At 26.2% G+C, this 25,726-nt stretch overlaps 2 protein-coding genes across 5 annotated transcripts in view; one reads left to right on the plus strand and one right to left on the minus strand.

Moving 5' to 3' along the window:
• LOC129963076 (LIM and SH3 domain protein Lasp-like) overlaps nucleotides 1-10,656 on the minus strand; it is a 31,285-nt gene extending 20,629 nt beyond the window's left edge. Inside the window, exons 1-2 of one of the 4 annotated variants that reach the window (XM_056077110.1) lie at nucleotides 10,265-10,656; nucleotides 8,608-8,702 (exon numbers count right to left, since the gene is read on the minus strand). In XM_056077110.1, the coding sequence (XP_055933085.1) occupies nucleotides 8,608-8,702; nucleotides 10,265-10,336 (167 nt within the window). In that variant the 5' untranslated portion in view covers nucleotides 10,337-10,656. The remainder of the gene's footprint in view (nucleotides 1-8,607; nucleotides 8,703-10,264) is intronic. The other 3 variants (XM_056077111.1, XM_056077112.1, XM_056077109.1) reach the window with 3 other exon arrangements.
• Nucleotides 10,657-11,246: 590 nt separating this feature from the next.
• On the plus strand, nucleotides 11,247-25,417 carry LOC129963910 (GEL complex subunit OPTI-like). The gene is made up of 4 exons (XM_056078499.1): nucleotides 11,247-11,459; nucleotides 16,304-16,407; nucleotides 17,384-17,513; nucleotides 24,767-25,417. Exons 1-4 carry the CDS (start codon nucleotides 11,358-11,360, stop codon nucleotides 24,809-24,811), a joined length of 381 nt encoding a protein of 126 aa, XP_055934474.1. The 5' UTR covers nucleotides 11,247-11,357; the 3' UTR covers nucleotides 24,812-25,417.
• The last annotated feature ends 309 nt before the right edge of the window (nucleotides 25,418-25,726 follow it).

The following is a 25,726-nucleotide window of genomic DNA, read 5'->3' on the forward strand; positions in this document are numbered from 1 at the left end:
AGTCGTAAAAGAATTAAATGAATATCGATTAGAGAATCTGGTATTCAGTGACACGAATTGTTAGACTGATATAAAAACCTTATCGAACGAAGAACGTTTTTCGATGCCACACTGTCTAGTCTTTCGTGACACGAAAGTCATAAAATCCCGCGTTCCTTTTATCGTACATATATATATATATTAATTTTAGCAAATATGAACGAAATTTTGTGAATTCATGGAAAAAGTTTTAAACATTTTGTATTAAAGACACCCGCCAATAAAATTTCTATATTAATAAAACGAAGTATTTCTGCAGACATCGTAGATCTTGTATATCAAATATTCTTCTAAATATTAAAAATAATAATAAAAGTATGTCTTCAATATATTTTGATAAAGTTCAGGAATGTAAAATATGTTCCATAAGAAGCAAGTAGTCGTATCAAAAAACAGTGCCAAGAACACGAACTCATGCCAAAAATATTTTTATCGAGTTCAGCGAACTTCAGAAGACAATCACATTTAAATGATCTCGATAAATACTCTTCCTCCCAGTGTTAATGTGTAGACTCAGTTTAATTTTTAAAAACCAGTTGTATAAATTATTCATTAAAGAACAAAACTCTTTTAAATATTTTCGCGCCCTTTCTCGACGTCACGATACAAAGGTTAGTAATTTCCGACTGAACTCATCTACTTATGCAAGTTTTAGAATGATGTCATTGCCAAATTTTTCTTTTTGGCTTTATTTTGGAAGCCGTTAACAAGTTCTGGCTCATAAAAGTGCTAAAATAATATTAATATGAAGCCAATTGGCATTCTTTAATTGACAAGTAGCAGGAATGAATTTTATTTATTAAAATTACACACGAAAAAGAGAATAAGCGATTATATATAACCTAGTTCCATATTTAAAAAACAGCTTTCTCCATGAAATTTTCTTGCATATTCTTTAATAAAGGTGTTATCCGCTTTCCCTCATATAAAATTGAGATTCACTGGTATGGCCATAAATAACAAAAATGTCTGGATTTTTATTTTCAGTTCTTCATAACTGTCCGCATTTTATAAGCAGAGGAAAGAAAATTGAATACACGTTTTGCACGTCTTTTTATGCGATTTATTGAAACTAAAATTTGACACACAACTGTAATTTTATTAACAAGATCATATACCAAATTTCATTTATTTAAGCCATTGTGTTTTTGAGTTCTCGCGTTTACACACATGCGAAAGTATAGACAACAGATGATCAATCTTTAGACGGATTTTATTCAAAATTTGATACAGGTCTACACTTTAGATGTTAAAACTCTGCAATCAATTCCATTAATCCACATCACTGCGTTTTTGAGTGATAAATTTTTTAAATGCATTCAAAAGTACAAATGGTTAGCCTCTTTGGCCACACATTTGGTTCAAAATTTTATATGGATCTACATCTTAGGTACTAAATCCATATACCAAATTGAACCTATTTAGCTTCTAACATTTTGCCGTTACCGTGCTTGTCTATACTCAGACAGTTAGACTTCCAATAAAAGAATTTCGTTCAAAGCTTGACAGAAATCAACAAATTTGATGCTCAGATAATAAGCTAAATTTGGCTCAGGACGTTTTAGAGTTATCGCGTTCGCAGAAACAATTCCAAAAACTCAGAAAAGTCTAAACATGGTTATTTCGAGTTCTAATTTTATGACAATTACCATACTTTCTTATTTGGCGCAGGATTTGATACTCAATTATATTTACAAAAGTAAATTTGACATGCGATTTTTTTTTTTTTTTTTTTTTTTTGAAGGAGGAGGAGGCATATTGGACAGTTTAAAAAATTATCTCTAGGTTAGAGCAATAAATTAATCATATGAGCGTTTTGAAATTTTAACAAATGCAATATCGTCTGCTTATAGTGCACCGTTATTTATTTGAAGGTCGTTCGTGACAAGAGATAATCATCGATTACGTCAACTTCTGCTGCAAGCGGAATCGTGCATCCTCCTACTACTCAGTCTATTTCCTAATATACGTGCAATCCCGCAGTACAAAAGGAAATTTCTACTTCTCTTGTTAATTGCCAAACAATTACTGAATCTTATTGATTCATAGAAACACAGCGCTGTAACAGAATTGCATTTTTTGATCATAAAATTTGAGCAATTTCTTTAAATATTTTTTGAAATCTTCCCTAATATTTAAATTTTTTTAATCATAAATAATTTCTTCATTCTTTATTAATATTACCGTAAGAGGATCATATCATGAGGTAAATGATGTAACTATAAATGATTGTTGAGAATGCGGTTAAAGTTAAAATAGCATCTTGGATCATCTACAGCAGTTATTTGGTTGTAGTATTATTTAAACTCATCTAATGACACTTTTTTATGCATTTATTTTTATTTTTTTTAATTCTACGGTTACATGCTGCTCTAAGTACCCTGTAATTAAATAATAATAAGTACACTCTTAGTACTTATTATTATTCTATACGTCCATTGAAAAGCATTCACATGTCATGGAAAATTAATAAACGACACAACCATCACTTTTAAAAAACATAAACCGCACATTTATTATGTACTTAACATATTCTAAACAATGCAGATATAAAATATATCTCAAATTATGAAAATGTTTAGCACAATTTTTTAAATGCAAATCGGAAAGCATTTACTTTTTCAAAAGTTATACTGACAAACTTCCATAAAAAAAAATTTATAAGATATTAAACTTTAAATTGAAATATCACAACCTTAGTTTGGTCCACAAATCAAACTCCAAGTATAATTTCCATCAAATATTTTATACTAAAATTACATAAAAAAACATTAAATTTTGTTATAACATTATTATTATGCCCTTATAAAATTTTAAAAAAAACTTCAAGAAAAAAGGATATTACTGAAATAAACGAAATGTATACTTCCACTATTTAGTTCTTAATACTTAAGAATTTTAAAAAAGAAAAACCTTTTTTTGTGAGAAATTTTAGCAATTGAGGGAAGGGGAGTAGAGGAAGGATTGTATACAGAGCAATACAATTTGATTTTTAAAATACATAATAATTTCTGAAGAATAAACTCATCAATTTTCTTGTTGTATTTACCAAATGTAAAAATGCTCCTGTTTACAGGAGCATTTTTACAACATCAGCACCTTCAATGGCAGATTCTTCCACTGCCAATATCAATTATTTCATCATTTTCAAGGTAAATGACAAATGACTGTCATCATGAATGATATATGAATAAATTTTCCCTAATCAGAACAAAGAAAATTGATATTTAACAGCTTTATTTATTCTAATAATATTTTTTTTTTTTTTCACACAATGCTGTATAAGCACGAAAAAAGTATAGTATCAGTTGTTAAATCAATGCAGATAATATTAGAGAATATACTTGGTATTTTTTAAAAAAAACAATTGGCAATCTTTTGAATTCATGAGAATATTATTTGCAAATTCTAAATGAAAACTGATAGCTTACACTTGCATATCTTTTTAATCAATAATAAGTGAACAATATGAATCACATGAAGATAAAAGAGCACAATCATTCAACATTTTAGTAATTTTTGTTTAAAGATAAAATTTTCCCGGAACTAACCTGACTCAGATACACAATTTAAAACCATATATATAGATTTCAGATTCATAATTTAAAACTGTGTACAAACGTTTCTAGTTACTTCAAGTCAATAAAACCAACAACAATCTATTGTGATTACAACCAACACAATTAATAATTTTGGAAAAAAAAATATTACATTACCTTTTTATGTAATTATATTAATCCTTTCTAGGGCTGTGAGAAATATGCTTCCCACCAAATTTATCAATCTTTGTATGAAATTATGTAGGTTGGCATAGGTTCTGACAAATTTTTTTAGTGTCAGAAACTTAGATGCTTCAGTTCTTTATCTCAGACAAAATGATGTGTCTTGATTTGTTACTTAATTATTAATTAATCAAATTAAATTTATCTAATAAGCTAAATGAATCTCTTTTCTTATTCTAATTTCAAGCCTAAAAATATTTTAACATAATATGACTAAAAAAAAAATGGCCCTTTAAAGGGTTAAAATGCCTCAGAAAATATATAGTTAGAGAACTATTTTAAAAGTCACAGAATTGAGAAGAAAACAAAACTTTTTTTAAATTGCAAAATTTGTATTAAAGAGCAGGATAATAAATAAAATACTAAATTAGGACAAAATATACTGTGCAAGTTCTTTTTTCAGATCCCAAGGTTTCTGAAAAAATTTGAAGAAATACAAAGAAAATCTTAAAACAAAAGCAAACATTTCATTTAAATTTCATGGGAAATACAATAAAGGAAAATCAAGAAGAGTAGGCTCCCCCAACAAAATGACTAATTAGTTACCTTGTCTATATGGCTTTTTAATCAATAATTAAGTTCAGCAATTAACTTTAATTATTAGAAGCTAATTTGAAAAAAAAATCAAAAATAATAAAAAGTTAATTAAAAAAAAAAAAACTTAACAACAGGTAGAAAATTTTAAGATTCATTAAAAGAGGAGAGAAATACTACCAACTTCAGCAGAACAAGTAGATACATTGCCATGATTAGAAATTAAGGTATCTGTGATATTAAGAAAAAATATAAGTTTTTTTTTTCATTTATAATAAATTTATATTAACAAAAACATTAAAAAAAATCTCTTTTAGCAATGAAACAAATAATCATTCAATGTACTGTCCTTTTATTTACATCAGTGGTCTTGGTGATCAAACTTTTTAAATTCGAGGCATCTATGGAATTTTCTGGTGGAATTTTATACCCATTTCTATAAATAAACGAATGGCATTTGTAGTTCCTTTATATAAGTGATCTTAATAATTGAAAAAAAAAAAAATGTAGCTGAATTTAAAATTTACAAATTGTTATTTTATTTATTTACAAAATAATAGCATAATTCATGCTACTGGTATCACCAATTCTTAAGGTGTGCCTACACTTTTTTTTTTAACATAAACAATCAAATTATAGCTCTGTAACTGTCACCTGTAAACACATTTTGTATTAGGTACTAATCTATCTCTAGAATCATCATTTCTGATATTAAGGATGTTTTATTTATTTCCCCCTATTCGTGGTAACCCAAAGTTCCACAACATCCTGTTTTGAAGATGGACAAATTGTACTATTGTGAAGATAAAACCCACCAAATTAATTACTATATGATTTAGTCCATAAAAAAAGGAATCATTCAGACCCATTAAAATGTTTTTTTTTTAAATAAAAATTGCATTAAATATTATTAATTTAAAAAAATTCAATGTGTTGCTCAATAATTTGAAATCTAAACACAAACAACCATACACAATAGTTATTAACCAATCTTTATTTCGTCATTGAATAATCAAAGAAATACTTTTACTTTGACAATAAAACGAAACAAATTAAAAAGATAAATTTTTATTCAAGAAAGTGAAATTTCTCTTAACAAAAATATAAGGGAGAGGGAATATTTCTATTTCAATACGATTAAACTATTTTAAGGAATACCAAAAAGTATGTAAAAAAAAACAAAAAACATTTTGAAAACAATTTTCAAAGATATTAATAAAGAAAAAGAAAGTAAATTAATGGAAACTTATATTATTGCCAGTCATGATTGACATAAAAAAAATTTCCCATGCTTTAGAAAAAACATATCTTGGCAGTTAACGAAAATTGTGAAAAATAGGATAAGGGATATAATGAAGTATTGGATAATATGTTCACTGGTCTTTTTCTAATACAGATAAACTTTTAGCATTTACTGCTATTACCTAAATACGATAAATAATTCTGAAAAACAACAAATTCTATATTTTTGTACACATAAAATTGAATTAAAATCAAGAACCTGTTTAAAAGCCTGCAAAACATTTGTCATTGACAAAAAAATTTTGAGAAATCAAAAATAATTATCAAGAAATATTACAACACATTAAAAAAAATGTCAGGAAACGTCATTTTAAATAATAGAACATTTGAACTGTGTACAAAAAAAAAAAAAAAAAAAAAGACATACATTTCAATTTCAGAGCCAAAAAATAAAATTACTCCTAACACAGAGCAAAAATACAACCTACAAAAAATGGTAATTATAACATATAGAATGGAAGAACTTTAAACTTGGAAAAGTGGAGTATAAATTGTATTTCTGAAATCAATAGGTTCTCCACATAACACTATTTTTTGAAACTATGATCAACAATTAAGTGAACTGTCTTTACTACAAACCTGTAAAAAATAGTTAAGTAGAAAAGCATATATCACATATCATTTTTAAAAAATCACGATTCACAAATTATAGAAAAGAAGTAAGTATAGAATAGAAAAGTATAGGAACTAGAACAGAGATTAAAAAAATTAAAAAAAAAAAAAAAAAAACTATAAATGAAAATTAAGTTTTTAAATTAAAAAGTTTCATCAGAAAACTATAATTTATTTAAGGGGAAAAAATCAAATAATTTTTATGTATTTATTTTTTGCAAATAAAAATATATTAGTATATGCTAAAAAAATTTTGAAACAAAATATCAATATATATTATTTATCCTTACTATTTTGAAACTTCAAGAAAAGCTGCAATTTTTTTTTATAACCATCTTTAACTTTATGATTATTTTCAATACCTGTAAGCAAGATCATCTTTACACTTCCTTGACGTGAAGCATTTCAATAAAAATATATTGAGTAACCATTTTAAACTTAATTTCCTTTAATTAATAATTTATTACAATTTTTTCTTTTTTATTTCCCAGTTTTGAAATCAATGAAAAATCTTTTATTTTCAAAATAGGTTGCAAAGGAGCGATGCTTTTAAAATCTAATGTTTCATTTCAAAACTAATCTGGTATAAGATCCTGTTATTCTATAAAGCTAGAAAGAAAATACAAAAAGCACTAAGATATATATATTTAAGCAATAAGTGGCATTTATAAATTATTTTGCATTTAAGAAAAGAAAATTAATATTAATAAAATCAAATTTGAATCAATTATATTTCAATCACAATCAAGATTCTAGTAAATAATATTTACCTAATAATTTTTTTTTAAAGTGATGCAGACAAACAAAAAGAAGCATCGGCTAAGAGAAACAAGTAGATAACTACTTAATACAGCATCTTCCTTTCTCATATATTCATAAAAAAAAAAATTCTACTTATAGTTGTAATAATACATACTTAAGATTTAACAAAATACCAATGCTTTTTTAACACTGAGCTCACCCTAGAATGTAGCAGTTAGTGTTGGCATGCAGCCAGTCATCCCAAGAGTAGGTTAAGTACATTTTAACCTCTTATGGATTCCTACTTCATAAGTTATAAAAATGACTATGCATTTTTATAACTTAATACTACATACATAATTCAACAACTGAGAATCCAACACCATTATGCTCTAAATGAAGTAATTCTTTTAAATTAGTATGATGTGGAAAAATATTTTTAGAACATGTGATTAGCTTACAAATGATTTTCTACTTAACATATCCATGCTTTCTATTATTCAATCTTCATAACTTAAGCCATTGATTTTAGTGTTCAGAAATACAAAGATTTATGAATTGATTTTTATGCCACTTCTTTATATTTATATTCAACAAACATTATCTCTAAAATTACTTTTCTAACCTTCTACTCTCTCTTTAACTACTGCAAGTTTAAAATAATTTTCCTCATTTTTACAAAAGAACAGAAAATGTAGTAAGAAGTATTTTCACAAGTTTACCTTACAGATTGGATTCAGAGTTTAATCATTTTTACATAAGGTGAAATAAGAACTTATTTCACTTCACACTATCAGTGCATTAATAATTGCATATTTTACCAACAAATGGTCAACGAAATTCAAAAGTATAATAATCATGATTGCTTATATATACACAGATGAACATATGCTTATTGAAAATTTTGATATTTTTGTTACATTAAAAATTATGATAAACGAAATTCAAAAGTATAATAATCATGATTGCTTAAATATACATAGATAAGCATATGCTTATTGAAAATTTTGATAAAATATTTTTAATACATTTAAAATATTTTTGTTACATTTAAAATTAAAGTTTTAGTTCAGAATCAGGCAACAGTAAAAGAATTTTTCAGTACCTCAAGTTTAAAATACTACTGCTTTGTCCAGTGATATAGTTGGGTATATAATAATGTAGACAGAAAATTAGGAAAATGAAAAGCACAATTAGTAGAACTGCATAAAGCTTTTGAAATAATGTTATATGCCTATCAAAATTTGAAATTTAAAAACACTTAGTCCAAGAAAAAAAAAACTGAAATTTTTAGCAATCATTCATTCTAGTGAATCAACTGGTCACTACAAGTGGCTAGTTTATAATATGGCCAATTTTATTAAAATGTACATACTAATATATATATATAATGCGATTTATATAAAAAGGAAAATAGAAATAAAACCAGAAAAAAGAAACTGCTTCATTAAAAGAATTTTTATTACTTTTAAAATTTATAATATACAGAGCAGTTAAAAAAGATTTTATATAATTCTTATATTTACACAATTTTCATATTAATCATACACAATAAAAATGGTATATTAAGACAAAAGCAAACTTATTTTGTACTTACGCATTGCAATATGGCTGTTTGTTATATCCTTTGTATGTTTTCATGTTTAATGTCATACCACATTCTTGGCATTTGAAACATTGTTTATGCCATAGCTACAATAAATAATTTTATTACAAAAATGCATTTAAAATTAATTTTTCAAAGTAAAAAAGTTTTTTCAAATACACAAATAAAATAAAAGTAACTTTATTTCTCCCTTTTTTTCCTTACTTAAAATATTCATCATCGTTTGAAGTACAATTACCCTAAAAGTATGCTTCAATGCTTGCTGCTTCAAACATGATTTTAAAAAAAGTATTAATTAAACAGAAGATTATTAAAAATAAGCTTTCAGCTACAAAATGGTATCTAAATATTTAAAATTCAAAACTGTTATGACCAACACAATAGTTTTATGCATAAATATGCATACATTATGATGCATTCTTTTTTATTTACGTACAAAGAATTTATCATGATTTTGTATTTGTTAACATTAGAACAATTTCAGTGTCTTTAGACATAATTAAGACAAATTAGGAGCAGAAAATATAAAAATATTTTGCAATTTAAATATAACTGAATCTTTTTTCTGGTTCACTTAACATCAAACAATAAAATCATTCAATACTGGATTTAAAAATAAAAAAAATTTAAATATGTAGATCCATACAAAGCTATCAAATAAATAATCTAATAAACTTAACTTCTCTTTTAGTTCATGCTTTAATTAGATAAAGCATTAAAGAAGGCTATTTAACTGACTGTAGGTTTAAATATTTATTTTAAAATTTAAATAATGGTTACTTCTGAAAAATGTGGGTAAAATGCTAAATCCCTCATTAAAATTCATAAATATGCTGATGACAATGTCAAAAAATGATTAATAATCACACATGTATTCAGAGATACTATCTAATCCATTATCAAAATAAACTTGATAAGTGTCAACTTAATTGTCAAATAATATCTTATCTATACTATCAGAGGTAAACAAATGACAAATGCCTATAAAATTTTAAATTGACAGAAGTATAGTTATTAATATATGTATTAATTATTAGCATATATTCTGCTAGCAGCTTGTTTCATCATAAAATAAATAAATAAATGTAAAAAAACTGATTATTAAATGACATCTTTAAAGAATAAAATGAAAAAACAAAACCAATGAGTAAAATTAAATGAAAAGCAAATACATATCCACTTGATAAAATTAATCTTTTATATTAGTTCATAATAATCATCTAATTAATTTTGGATTCAAGGAGCATTCTGTCAAAATATGCAACTTTCATTACAAAATGCTTATTGCCAATCAAATCATTTTGATTCAACAAGCAAATCAACGTTTACTTCACATTTTATGATGAAGGGACAGAAACAATTAAATTTTATTTAAATACATCACTTGATCTCAATGACATTAAAATGAAAAAAAAAAAAAATCACAACTTCATAAAAAGTAATATTCGGCATGATATTATTATACTTTATGCCAAAATAAAGAAAAGAAAAAGACAATATTTCCAATTTACAGAACATGGCAGAATTAGAATTTAAAATATTCCCTTACAAGGTTAACACTTATTAACAACTATTCAAAAATCTAGGACAAATATCAAGTTTCTAAGATCTAGATACATAGCTAAGCCTAAATAAATTTTCAAATTACCTTGTCTAAACATTTCAGTTCCTCAAGAGGATAAACAGTTTTTTCACAACGCGAACATCTTTTCGAACTCATATTTAATTCCAAAATGTGATCTTCAGCACAAAACTCCAACAAATTTAAAGAGCAAATCTCGCGAGCATCCACTGCTCGAAGTCAACACACAAGTCCCGTTTGTTGTATGTAGGTAGGCAGGGTTTCGAAAACTATGACCGTCGTCGTCTGAAAACTTCAGAATGCCGCACGCCACCGCCCATTGTTGTTTTGTTTTTGAAACATAACCTTTAAAGGAAAATTAGAAATTTTGGCTCTACATTTTCAAAACTATGGATTGAATAATATTTTTAACAATTGCTGCTCTGAATGACATATAAAAAAAAAACCGAGTGATTCAAATTTAATGAAGAAATTTCCAATTTCTTAAAGATGACATTTTCTTATGACACGAATTTTTAAGATTGAAAGAAAAAAAAAAGGAAGAAATTTTTCTTCAAATCAAATTAATATAAAATAAAAGAAAAGAATTAAATACAGTTTAAAAAATTATTGAACTTTTATAAATGTATCAATTGTACTTGAAATTCAAAATTATTCAGTTTAAAAATAATTTTGCTTAAAAGGATTTTACGAGAATAGCTTTTTATTATTACGAGAATAGCTATTTATCTGCGTCAAAATCCATTATATACTTAAAGATTTATTCTGAAATTCAATTAAAACATTTATTCAGAAATTTTGAAATGAATATTCAGAATCAATAAATAAAAGTCAATTCAACTCTCGTAGAAAATATATCTACATCGAAGTTTATATCTTTTTTAATTTTGTGTAATTTTAGTCTTTATTTACATGAATTTATCAAATAACATTTCTAGAGGAAATTAATTGTCCTCTTCACTTTGCTACTTTATATTAAAAAAAAAAAAAGAAAGAAAGAAAGAATCCGTATAAATTATATTCACTGTAACTGTGTAATATGATTTTTTTGAGAAAAAATTATTTGGCAACTTTCCATATTTCGTTTAAATTGAAGCTTGGAAGCGGTTTGAAGAAATTTTATTGTGACTGTGATATATTGTATTAAAAATATTATACTATGAATCAAAGAAAAAAATCAGATAAAAACGGCTCTGAAAAGTCCGATTTGCCTCCCGTTTTGGTCCGTATGATCACCCCTTGTTCTAGCTGGCCTATCAAGGTATTAAATCTTGCTTCGTGTTTAACATAGAAATTTATCTTCTTTTCTTTGATGTTATAAATACAATAACAAAAAATTTGTCATCTGTTAAAAATATTTCATTTTTGTTGTAAATGCGCCGATGAAATACTTCTGTGTAATAATTTCTCGCTTTTAATTTTTGTATAGACATAACATTTACTGTCTTTTAAAAAGCACTAATTCAGTTTTTATTACTGAAAAAAAGAGGTAGAGATATAACATTTAGATCGTCGGAAGAATAGTCATTTGATCATTTTAAAAATATTATATATTGTGTTAAAAGCTTTGCCAATCACAAAAATTCCTGGAAATTCTGTTAGTCTGGTAAATTGTGATGTTAAAGTTAATTTCAATGTGAACTGAATTTGAAGGATATATTCTGCCACACATGTGTACCATTTAATGGCAATTCAAAAGCTATTCACTCTATTATCAAAAGCTCATAAAATTTAATGTGTCTAAATAAACCTATGTTGTTGTTTTTTTGTACATTATGTCAATTGCCAGCTATTATCATTAATTATGTTGGTTTCGATTTCAATGTACAAAATTAAGAAATATTGTTTTCTAGATGTTTACGATCGTATTTTCTTCCAACATTTAAAATAACTATTTTAATTTTATAATGTTTTTTACTGCAAAAGAAAAAGGTATTCTTTCAGGGTGCATAGCATCATGGAAAATGTTTAAATTTGAAAACAATTTTTAAGTATTTTAAAAGTGCTTAATTTTATTGAATAGTACAAACAAAATTTTGTTTGGTTTGGTTTCTCCATATATTGTCTACAATAATTTGAAAGCATCATTGTAAAAGCATGTTTACCATTATATCTAGAAAGAAAACCTACAAAAGGTAAGAACTCAGAGAAAGAATCAAGGATTAAATAGATCCTGGGATGTTAAACATATTAAAATAATGTTTAATGATCTATTTTTCCCCCTCTCCTTTCTTCAATAATATGCATTGATCTTTATTGAAATTCTGGACTAATTATCCCAAAGGGGCAATTATTTAAAAATATTTTCTTTGTTTTTATAACTTTTGCATAATCTTTTCTCAAATGAATTCGCTTTTTATATATAAAGGTCTTTTCTTTATCGACAGAGCAATCAGCATATAAGTCATTGAATTTAGGAGCATGAAATTCAGGAAGCTACTACTTCTTGAGTATTAGAGACCCAGTAAGAATAGCTTTTTCAAGATTTTAATAAGAAGTTTAAGTTTAAAAAAAAAAAAAAAGAAATTTACATATTTTTGCCATTACATTAAAGCATACTGTCATGTAAAAATTATTTTTTCATTATTTTAATGGTTAAAAATGTAATTTTACAATAATGTCAAGTTTCTTTCAATGAATGCATTTTCCCCCCTTTAATTTTAGTAATTTTTGAGAAGTTAGTTTTGAAGAATATTTGTAACAATGATTTTTATTATGTAATTCAAAATAATATAATTACATCACCTTTTACCACTGTTAATGTAGTGATAAATGAAAGAAAAAAAAAAAAACTCTCTTTGCTTTAATTAAAAAATTTTTTTAAGTAATTCATTGAATAAGGTTATTCTTCATTTGATGAGTTTTGTAAAATTTTGAAGCAATGCAATGTATTATCTCACACTGTTTTTTTTTTTTTTTTTTTTTTTTTTTTAAAGGACATGTAAAAAAAATGCTTTAACTAGCATTTTTTATTTATATCTTATTTCTAACTGTAGATCTAGGGGAAAAAAAAAAACATTATTATAATTTTTTTCTGCAATTTTTAAAAATCTAAAGTAAGGTTATATTTTGCATATAAGTAAAAAGCAGGGTTTTTTTATTAAATATTCAGGATGTTAAGTGTCAAGTAAAAATCTTATCTAAACTTCTGAAACAAGAAGAGTGAAGACAATTTTTTCATTATCTGTTTGTTTCTGAATGCTGCTATTCTTTTCTGTTTTTTAAAAAAATTAACAATCTTATTGTACAATCATGAATTTTGTGGCAGTTTTAACCAGTTTTATGATGATAGTCATTCTGAAATGCTTTAGTTCTGAGGTTTAGGTTTGTTCAAATGTAATGAGTTAGCACAGGAGGAAATTTATACTTTCCATCTGAGCGATGTCAAAATCGTATTTCCTGTTGCATATATAAAAATCAAATACAAAACTTTTGATCATGTTATGCTTGTATATCACTATCGACATTTTCTGAAATGATGTATCTATTTCAATAAAGTGGTAAATTGTTTATTTTAAGAATTGTTGAAATTGATCACAAATATTTATCTTATAAAAGTTGACTTAATTTTTTAGTACTGATATTTTTTTTCTGATCTTTTTAATTCTTTTGTCAAAGCCAAACTAAGCATCATTTGTTTTATAATAGAAATTATTACAAATTTGTATTACAAAGACATTGTACAAATACATAAATAAATATTAAAATTTAAAGAATACACATTATTTTTCTCTCAATAAAAGTTATTCATTATTATAAAGCAGGGAAATAAGTATTGCTTCGAAAATATGCAGGTTTACATGTACGTACTTAATTTTTTTTTGGGGGGGGGGAGAGTTAAAATACTTGAAAGTACTTAATTTTTTTTAGAAGTTTCTCACTATGCACATTTCTTTAAGACTTCCAAGAGAATTGTTCTTATTATTTTATCATTTTGATTATATAGCTGGAAAATATTACTGTCCCCTCCCCTTTTCCTTCCTCTCCTATCTTTGGATAAATTTTTCCTTTTAAAACATTGTTTTTATTGTTCTGATCTTGCAATTACTTATTCAGCTATTTATTATTTTAGTGCAATAAAAAATTGTCATGAAGTAGGCTTTATAAACTTCATTTATTGTTAAAACAAATCAGTTATCTCAAAGCTGTTATAAAAGTAACAGTTATGCAATAGCTAATAGATAGTAAATGACTAATAACAGGTAAAAATTTCATTTAATAAAGAAATTTAATGTTTAAAGTCTTTTAAATCATGATGATTTTCCTAACTAATTTTACTTATAAATGTTAAGAATATAAGAGGAAATGTGAAATTTTTTGCAATTCCATTGTCTTCTATATAGCCTTACTTGAAAGTTATGATACACAGTTTAACTAAGTTTAGCATAAAAAGAGCAAATGCAAAAGCATCCCTCTAAACTTAAAATACATGTAGATATCATAATTCTATCGCTTGTTTTTTTAAAATATATATAGAATATGGTAGGAAGAAGATGGCTTCCCTTCTTTTGTTCACTATTACTTATCTGCACTTCAATCAGTTTTTTTTTTTTTTTTTTTTTGGAATAAAAATATTACATTTTTCTTTTCTCATTTATTTCATTTTTAGTAAATTGATGTTAGTTTCAGATTCTGCATAAATGTTGTGTGCCGTGGTTCATGTGATTGCTAAAAAAGCCGTACTTCATTCCCATCCAACTGCAAATGGTAATTTAACAGTTGGATCGACATGAAACTTTTATCACTATTAAAAAGCTGTATTCTTGTACCTTTTTTTTTTTTTTAACATATAATGTCAAAAGTCATATTTAATTTACATTTGATTATTTTATGTTTTTTCTTTTATTTCTGTATCTATATAGCTTTATATACTTAATCTATTTTATATTTTCTCATTTTCTTTTTAATAGAATAGTAATAAAAAAATTTGGATAACTTTAATGTTAATATGCTTTTTATAGATATTTATATGTTAATTATAATAGAGATTATTGTTACATTTTCAAAATACGTAAATTCATTTTTCTTTACAATGCATCTAGCCATATTTATGGGTAATAAAAAAGCATGTCATTTGCCAAAAAAAAGAAGAAAAAGAAAAAAATCTTTAATTATGCTTTTTATTTTTGAGCTTTATTAATTGTTAGAATAAATAAATTCAGCTTTTAATGTCTGGCTTATATTTGCAAATCACTAGCACTGAGTCAAAGACAATTACTTATTTTATAGACTTTAATTTATATCTAGAATGTTGATTTAATCATTTAAGAAAAAAATTGCTGCAAGAAACACGAAGGTGTTAACAAATTTTCATTTATTTACAGGATTGCTTTCTCTGTCTCTTTTTGTGTGTGTTGCATTTAGAGTAAATTGTCAATTTCAAACAATTAATGCTATTTGACCTTCATAGCAGTCAAGTTAAAAATCCAAAGTGATCATTTTCTTCTATCAATTCCTTGGTACAATCAAGGAATTAAAGAAATATTCCTTTAACAGATTTTTCATATTTCTAATGTTGTACTTTTTAAATTAAACAAATGTTATCCATAAGTATATGAAAGAGAACAAATGTTCATTATTTATCTGTATTTTAGACCTAAAAGTATTATGTAGTTACACTGATAAGATCGTAGTCATTTCATCAATTGGTAAGTTTTGAATCAGTACTGATGAGGGTTAAATTTAATATGAAATTTGATAAGTGATTGCTTGAAAATTTCAAGTTTAGTAGCAATATTATGTTCTTCAATTTAAGCTATTTTGGATTTTTTAATAAAAAAATGAAAAGGATAAGTTTTTTTTTTCTTTCATTAGCTTCACAATAGTTCAAATTCTAAATAAAACCAGCATCTAGAAATCTGATGAAGTAAAGTTGATGAGAAATTGCACATTTTATTACACAAGATTGTTGAACATTGGATTTTTCAGTAAGAGCAAAACAGAATTTCATACAACTGTATTTTGATGAATATTGCTGTCAAGCTAGATGAAAAATTTAAAGCATATGTATAAATTAAAAATCTGATATTTAATTGTTAAGGTAAGAAAATTGAAATGTTCACTATCATTAAATGGAGATTTTTTATTTTTATTTTTTTTTTACAGGATGAATTTTTGGATGTAATTTATTGGACTCGTCAAATCCTTGCTGTCCTGTTCGGCATTATATGGGGAATAATTCCAATACAAGGAATTATTGGCATAGCTTTGTAAGTAAAATTTGTTTATATGATAATTATCATAGGAAGCCACATTTATGTTATCTGCTCTCATGCCCTCCTCTGAGTATCATATTGCATACTTGTTGAGGAGTAGTCTGAAAATAGTGTTTGTAATTCTGGAAAACACAAAACATACAGGGTTAAAATGCAGGGGGGGGGGGTATTATAAGATTTTATCATCTTTAGTTTACTCTTTTACTATTTCAGAATTAGAAAAGGGAAAATGTAGATTAAGTAATTGATTACCTATTGCCAATCATATAACACAGTCAAGTATGTCATTTATATCCTCAGTAAAAATAATTTTTTCTTTTGTTTTTCTTTTATTCTTTTTGCCTTTATTTTAGTAATAAAAGGACATCTTCAGATCCATGAAATAAGCTCAAAAATTTCATTTAAATTGCTTTTCTTATGAATAATTGATTATGAAAATGAATAATTATTAGTATTTATGAAAAGTTAATGTAAAATTGTTTCTAGGCCATTTTTTTTTATTTTGAAATTTAAACTGGTACTATTATGAAAAATGAAATAAAGTATAAAATCAGTAATAATTTCTAAAAACATTATTAAATTAATTTGAATCATTTAACTCTCAAGATATTCTAAATTCTTAAATCATTATTAATATAATTTTGGATCAATATTAATTTCCATTAAATGTGACTGATATTGATCCATCTTGATCCTCTTCTAAACTTTTCAGAGGACTACCGGAATAATGATGTAAACCAGGAGAAAGTATAAATTCCCGAAATCACTTACACAGGTATAAAAATATCTTTGAAAATCTAAGAGGATCAATAGAGCATGTTGTAAATGACAAGAAAACAAAAATGGGAGTGTTTATACTGGGTAATATTTTATATATAAAATAGTTATACATGACTATAATTGTATACAGAATTTTTCGGATAAGAATAAAAAATATATATTCCATCTCATAAATATTTTAAACTTTCAGGTATTGTCTGTTGAATATTGTCATTTTTTATTCATACTCAACAAACTTCCAGCACGTAGACGATGAGGAATTTGGTGGCATTTGGGAACTTCTCAAAGAAGGATTCATGACAGCATTTGCATGCTTCCTTGTAAGCTAATATATGTATATATATTTTCACTCATGTAAATTATAAACTTTCATGGAAGAAAATTAAATTTTTAACTTAGAATCCTACGATAATTTATGTGTTTGAAGAAGGGATTGCCAATAGGGTCCACCCTGTTGTTTGTCCTTGATTCAAAATTGCATGGTCTATCCTAAAATAATCCCTGTATTACTTCAAAACTGGATATATTTATATATACATATATATAGTATGATTAAAGATAGACTATGCATTCCTTTTTTAATGTTCTAATTTTCAATTTTGTATTTCAAATTTTGCTAATGTTTTTTTTTTAACAAATTTATGTTGCTAATAATATGCATATGTGTGTATTTTTCTTTCAAGTGTATTTGTTGTTTCCTATGTACCTAAAAATTAGGAGACCTGTTCTAAAAATTTTAATGAATAATTGCATAATTTTTCTATAAATGCTCTTATTCTCCATCATACTTATTAGTCATATTTTACATGTTTACATTACTGTAGACATTGTTTGTAATAATCACTTTCAGTTCATGTTAAAGTGATCAATACATCCAAATGATTAGTATGCCAAAATGCCTTGATAATACTTTAATTTAAGAATACAAAAAAAAGTCGGCAAAACAGATAATTTAGTATGGTTTGTATTATTAATTCATTTTTTTAAAGAAAAATTGACACAATGTAATGCAGTATTTTCAATTACATTACTGTTAATTAGTTGAAATAAACGAAGTTGGGAATTAAGTGCTCATTTTTTATAAGCATAAAGTATTACAATGAATTACTGAATATAATTCATCAACAACTAAGTTATTTAAAATGTTTTATATGGAAGTTTCATTTGAAAAATCTAATTAAAGGACTGCCATCGCATATCTTAAATTATTTAATTAGACTGTAGTTAATAGTATTAAGGGGGAAAAAAGCTATATTACTACTTCATTAGCATTCAAAATTCATGAGAACAAAAAAAGGTTAAGAACATAAGTAAAAAAATCTAGAATATAAAAAACATGCTAATTTTATTGAATTTGTAAATAAAAGTTGGTTCCTTTTTGGAAATTTTTCCAAACTATTTCAAATTATTTAAATTTCTCACTAATTCTAGCTTTTAATACTGATTGGATTTTGCTAGGTGTGAAAATTTTTGTGCCTTATTGAACAAATGTATTAGTTTTGTTTAGTTTTTTATTCGAAATCAGAAATTTCCCTTTCTTAGAAAAATTTCTTATTCCATAAAAAGATGGAGAAATATTAAGGATTAAAAATGAAGTCTATCTTTCTCCATGTCTTTGATAATAAATTTTTTTTCACTGCCTGTCTCTGCCAAAAAATAATATACATAGGCAATATTTTGAATGGATTGATGTTTCTAATAGTCTCAATTCATTTGTAATGTTTTTCTGAGTAGATTTTGCCTGACTGCTTTATGTGGTCTTAGACTTCTTGTTATGAAACATATTTTTTAATTCAAATTTTCCATTACAGTATTTTTATTAATGCTGAATCCATTTTCAGCAGGGGCTTGTTCATGAAAAGGAATGAAAGTAGTTTTAAACAGTTTTAGTTTTTTTACATTTTTAGTCTTCAAATTAAAGGAATTTTTTAAAAAAAATCCAACTTTCTATTTCAAATATTAAAATTCCTAAAACTAAGTGATGATTTGACCAAGAAATCTATATGCCCCATAAGAATAACATCTTCATTTTTTTTTTTTAACCATTATTTGAAGGTACAATGCAGAACATGTCATGTTTATTTTTCTTTGCCACAACAACCTTGCTTATTGATGCTTTTAATTTAAGAAATCTATTCATTATGCATTCCAACTTTTTAAAAACAAACTGCAGAATAATCAGCTTGTAAAGCATATAATTTTATCATTTCCTTCACAGAATGTATGACTTACCATAATTTTTCCCCACTTATACCTGCCCTCGCTTTATTAGTTACAGAATGTGATGCATTAATAGAATAATCAAACTGGCACTACTAATGTACTGATAAAATTATTTTAGTTAGAAGTTTTCTTTCAAAATTTTAAAAAATTAAATTGTTGTTTTACTAATTTATATATATATATCAAATGCTTAAAAAGGCAAAAATTGGGCCATTACTCTGACGTATTTGAAGAAATACCTTTATAAGTTCTGTAACACTTATAAAAACAATTGGTAATGTCTTCCCAAATGCCTATATTTCTTACTTCCTAATGAAAGGGTTATCATTACTCCTTCCAGCTTAAAATTTAGGGACCTTAGACAAAGCCATGAAAGCCATTCTGATTTTTATTTTTAGAATCCTACATGTGGGCATTTTGTGATTTGCAGTGCAGTAAAAAAGAAACAGAAAAAAAAAAAAATGAGTGTACATTTTTGGAAGCTTTTTGGTTGCCCAATGGAATCCAAAATTTATCTTAGAACTACAGTTTTAGAAACAAGATATTTCTTCTAATTTATAATTAACTTAGTTACTGCATGTGTTTTGTTCTAGTGCTTACATTACATTTATAATGTGAATATACAGAATAACAGATAGCCAATTCATTGAGGGATTTGGTTTAAAAATTGGTTCTGATATATACAGATGGTTATCAAAGTAATGGAAACACTTTAGATTTATAAAGAATCCTTTATTAGTATGGTGTAGGGCCACCCTTGGCATGTAATACACTTGGATTCATCTAGGAATCGATTCATGCAAGTGTTGAATAGTGTGAAAGATGCCGGTGAAGGATATTGATTCCATATCGAAAGCTCTAAAATAGACCATAACAGTTCAATTATATTGAGGTCAAGTGACTGTGCGAGTGAAGGCAGATGTTTAACTTGATCCTCTTGTTCATCAAACCATGATTGGAGTAGTCGCACTGTGTGAATAGGTGCATTATCATTCTGGAAAATTCCATCTTTTGAAGGAAACAAAGTTTGCATCATAGAGTGGGCCTGGTCAGCTAAAATTTCTCTATACATCTCCCCAGTGGTCCTTCCTTTCAGGGTTAAGATGGATCCAGTAGAAAATCACAACATGGCTATCCATATCGTGACAGATCCACCTCTATGCTGGAAGGAGACAATCACAACCATACGCTTGTGCAGGTGTCCTCCAAACATGTACCTGTCCTGTTGTGGGAAAAGTGTGAAACACGATTGGTCAGACCATATTACTTTCTTCCAATTATCAGTCTACCAGGTTTTGTGAGTGTGACACTACTGTAGACAATGTTTACCATTAACATCTGTGACAAGTGTTAGGAATTGCTGCTCTGCCATAAATGTTCTGTTTATGAAAGTGCCTTCTAACTGTAATCACTGACACTGGATGTGTATTGAGCTCTGCAGTCACTTTTGCTGCAGTTGTTCGTGCTTTAGACATTTCAATCCGCTTCGGTCTTTTTCTCTGAGCTTCTCCTTCTGCCCACTGTTTTGCTTTGCCAAGCTTGTCTTGCCATGCTTTGTGTATGCTGTCATGACTTTAGACACCACACCTCTAGAAACACCTAAAAGTTGGGATTTTTCGGCACACTTGCTCCAGCTAGATGGGCACCTACAATTTGGCCTCTTTGAAAATCTAAGTGGTCTGATATTTTACACTTTTGAAAAAAAAAAAAAAAAAAAAAGACAACTTTAATAAAGATAACACATACTACCAGAATATATATATATATATATATATATATATAAGGTAACTATTATTATATTTTAATGCTTGTCAAGCGCATTAAAAAATGCCACTTTTATTCACAGGTGTTTCCATTATTTTGATAACCACCTGTACTGTAGGTTGTAAAACTGAATGCCATATTTCACTGATTTAGCTCTTTGCATGTAAATGTTATCATGTTCACTTGCACTGGGACAATATATATATATATTAAAAAGGGACTTCATTCAAAATTTGATAGAAATCTGGAAAATTGGTGTTAAGAAATTTAGTTTCTGAGTTATTGTGTTTATTTTTCAGAGTTTTAAATCATGAAGATAGGGCAAAAGCTCATACTCGAATTTTTGGTGATTGCAATTTTTTTGTCTTTAAAAGATTCATATATGATATAGTAAAAATTTTATTGTTATTAATTTGATTTTGATATGTTTTGGCTAGAATAAGAAATGACCTAAAGTTCTATTTTGCTGCATCATAAATATTTTGCTTACCTTTTATTTTTGGAACCATTGAATAATTTATTGTATTCTCTTTTGAAAGTACCCTTTGAATTAACTATTGATGCAGGTGAAATTTCTTAAAATGAAGGATCTTCCTATTAATGATTTTATGCATATTTTGACTTTATTTTTGGTATATTTATTATTTGAATACTATAATTTACAACATTCTTGTTTATTTCTTAAGACAAAATGTGCCCAAGATGTTATTAATAAAATTGCATCAGATTGGAACAGTTATTTTTATGCAATGTAACAATCTACCCAGCCAGCCTAACAAATGCAAAATGATCTTCAAATTTTAATGTAAGACATTACTGAATTTGAATTCCAAACAATTCCATGATTTATAACTAAAAAAAAAAAAAAAAAACTGTATAAAGTTGTTTTAAATTACTTGAAAGGAAATGGAAAGTATATTTACCTTGAACATTCGATGATATTTTTTACCCTTAATGCTCTGTGGTGAATATGCTTACCACTTTCAGTTTCCCCTGAACAATCTCTGCAGCATATTTACCACCACTTATTTCAAAAATTAAATGACGAATCAACGAACTTTTGATGCTTTAGTATTTACATCATCAATTTTTCATGATATAACTCAAAATATTATTTGTCAATGCCCTGGAATTATGTTATATAAAAGATAATATACACATTTTTTAGTATATTGTTAAAAATTTTGAATTTTTGTACAAAAATTATTTGAATTAAAAAATATTTAAATAATTTACTGAATGATTTTGAAATATAATAAGCAAATTCTCATCAATGAAATAATGACATATGGAAAAGTAACGATGTGTTGAAGTTACTTTTAAAAACGAGCTTACTTAGATTTGCATTAAGACATAAAATTATTTTAGAAAGAAAAGATTTCGTCCTACCTAAACAAGCAAAAGAGATGATATAAGAATCCAGTAAATGGAAGAGATATATTTTCTCCATATTATCAGTATTTCCCTTGACCTTTTCCACTGACCACCAGATTCATCGAGATCCCACCAATCATTAAAAGATCAAATACTACAAATATAATCCATGCTGACCTATCATAGTTCTATAACATGATGAAATGTTTTGTATTTTTCGTCAGAAAGAAAAAGAAATAAGCACCTGGCACTATGCAATCTGTATTCAGTGTCAGAATGAATTATGTATGATGAAAATGCCTTTTACCGAGTGTTTATTAACCACGGCTTTGTATCCACCCCCCAATATTAGAAAGTAAAGTCATCTGTTCTCTCTGCATAAGGAAAGTCATATTAAAACGGCCCTTACCAAAGTGATGATTATGAGTATTAAACTCAACAGCTTAATTGCTCCATGCAGTAAGCTTTCAATTTGGCTCAAGCTTCTGCTCTACAAAGCTATTTTAAAACCAGTGTTGGCTTATGGCTTCCAAATTTGGGGGGGGGGGCACTTCCTCCCAAAACATTAAGAAGTTGCAAGTTTTCTAAAATAAACATGTAATAAAAATTGTTAATGCACCCTAGTACATCAGAAGGAAAATACTGCATGATGACCTCCAAATCGAATCTGTTTCATAATTTATTAAAAGAACATCTGTTAAGTTCTTCGAAAAATTACCTCAGATTTGTAACAAGTTGCTTTAAATGCCAGTATATGATCCACTGTGCCCAACTCTAGAAGACCTAAAGCTGCAATCAACAACTCTTACTTTAATTTTCCATATGTAAAAAAGACTGTGAATTTATTAACTCTTTTACCAATCTGGTGGATTAAAATTTCCTAAAATTATTCCGGCTTCAGTCTTAGATAGCTACAGTGAGCTACATGCATGAAATTTCTGGATTTTTTTCAAAAATAACTAATAAAAATAGTAAAAGGCATGTACAAAATAATTCCATTAATAATCTTTCCCCCATAAATAATCAAAATATTATTTTGTATTAATTATATCATAAAAATATTCATCCAACAATTCTACGAAATTTCATGACATTAAAGCTTTATGTGCTTGTCTAAATTAGTTTCAATTAATTTTAATCTTTCCCTAAACTTACAAAATATAATTAACATTCCAAATTATGATGTGGAGGTACTCGAGACCACTTTCTCAATCTGAAACTTTACAAAGTTGCCGTCTTCATAAGGAAAATTATGATTAATTCCAATTTCATTTCTGATGTTTCTTTTGGGTGTGTGCACTTTTTGGTCTCTTTTCTCTTAATAAAGGTCCAAGGTCGAGAAAATGAAAGGAAAAAATTTCTGTTAAATTAAACAGTTAATCATTCCTTTCATTTAGAAGGATACAAGTAGCTATTCATAAGAGTTATTTTAACACTACATCTGTGCTAAAAATGCCATGCCAGATAAATAATATTGAGAAGGGTAGCTGATTAAAGAAATTTTACTGTGTTTTATTTCTTATGCTGTTGATTGAAATAGCAGAAAAATACTTGTGTTGTTCCAGGAGGCAGGAAACATCACATGATTACATGCTGTATAAACCTAGGAACTAGTGAAATTAATAACTAGTAAAAAAAAAAAAAATTTAATTCATCCATCTAAAAATTTATATTTAATATTTTTTATTTCATTCCTTTTTTGATCTTCATTTTACTAGGCAGAGAGAAAAAGAAAAAAGATTTTGAAGAATAACAATTTATATGCCTTTTAAAATCTGCTTATTGGTATAATTTTAATTTATAGGTTGATGATACATTTTTAAATTGCATATTTTAATATTTTGTGTTTTCAAATTAAACTCAAATGATAATTGTTTGAATTTAACAATAAATATTTAGAAGGTAATAATAATTATATTGTCCATTCCTTTAGTTTAGTTACTTTTTAAGAACAGAAATTTTTGTAAATATATCTAGTAAAAAAATATTTTTACTGGATATAAATTTTGACATTTACATTTCTTTGATATTTTGGGATGTAAAATTTTGATCATTTTCAGAACTATACATTTTAAAATGCATTGAAATATGATACTTCTGAAATTTTACTGTTAATTGCTGTGTCAAAAACCTAGCATCAGTATTTCATTTATGTAACAACAATTGTTATTGTCTGAAATATTTTAACTATTGAATTTTCTTTTCTTTTTAGGTGACTTGGATAGTAGTTTACTCTTATTTGCATTTTGATGGATGAAAAATATTCATTACAGTGGCAAATTTTTAATGTATGTCCAGTGCATGCACATAAATATTTTTAAATCAAAAGAATTATAAATTTATTCCCCCGAGTTATTTAGTTTTTACCAGGACAAATATTACTTTTATGATTGAAGTCTATAAACCTTACCTCAAAGATTGCAATGACTTACAACAATCAACACAAATTCTCTAATAAATATGAGTAAACTGAAATTTAGTTTTGGAACTTTGTTTTTCCAAAAAAAAATTGGAAAATAAGTGTATATACTTATATTAAATTCAAAGTATATTTTATTTGATACCATTATTTATTAATAAATGTTTCATAAAAAATATTTTGGAAGTTCTTTTGCCACTTCTATTAAAAAAGGAAATGAAAAATCGGAACTAGTGAAAATAGAAACTATTTTAATATATGAAATTTTCTCAACTTGTACATTTTTGTAAATTTTTTTACTAGATCTTCATTTGTTGAATTTGTTGTGTTTATAGATTTTGTTTAGTAATTTAATTTATTAGAATCTTTACAGTCCATTGTTGAAAATGTGTTCTTTGAGTTTAAACTTACTGTTAATACTTGAGTTACTGTCAATAATGAACATTTTCTAAATTCTTTTCTGAATGTCTTTATTGAAATGAATAAAATTAATAATTTCTTTTTAGAATTGTTTTTATTACTAAATGAAGAAAACATAAATCTGCATTTAAATGCATGGATTTAAAATGCATCATTATATATATTTATTTATTAGTGCAATTCAAACATTTTTTCTAAATAAAATCAGCCATTCAAAAGGTTTTTATTTTTCAAGATATTAAAAAAAAAAAAAAAAAAAAAAAAAAAAAAAAAAAAAACTTATAAAAAGAAATCTTAGTTTATTATTTATGGTACCCTGAATGTGAAGACCAA

This window comes from Argiope bruennichi, chromosome 3 (genome assembly GCF_947563725.1).
Source record: "Argiope bruennichi chromosome 3, qqArgBrue1.1, whole genome shotgun sequence".
In the NCBI taxonomy this organism is placed as follows: Eukaryota; Metazoa; Arthropoda; class Arachnida; order Araneae; family Araneidae; genus Argiope; species Argiope bruennichi.

Bases quoted from the DNA above. Each gene is read 5' to 3' on its own strand.
- LOC129963910 (XM_056078499.1), top strand. From the start codon at position 11,358: ATGAATCAAAGAAAAAAATCAGATAAAAACGGCTCTGAAAAGTCCGAT. The intron at 11,460-16,303 runs GTATTAAATCTT...TTTTTTTTACAG, and splicing joins GTTCTAGCTGGCCTATCAAG to GATGAATTTTTGGATGTAAT. The intron at 17,514-24,766 runs GTAAGCTAATAT...TTTTCTTTTTAG, and splicing joins CAGCATTTGCATGCTTCCTT to GTGACTTGGATAGTAGTTTA.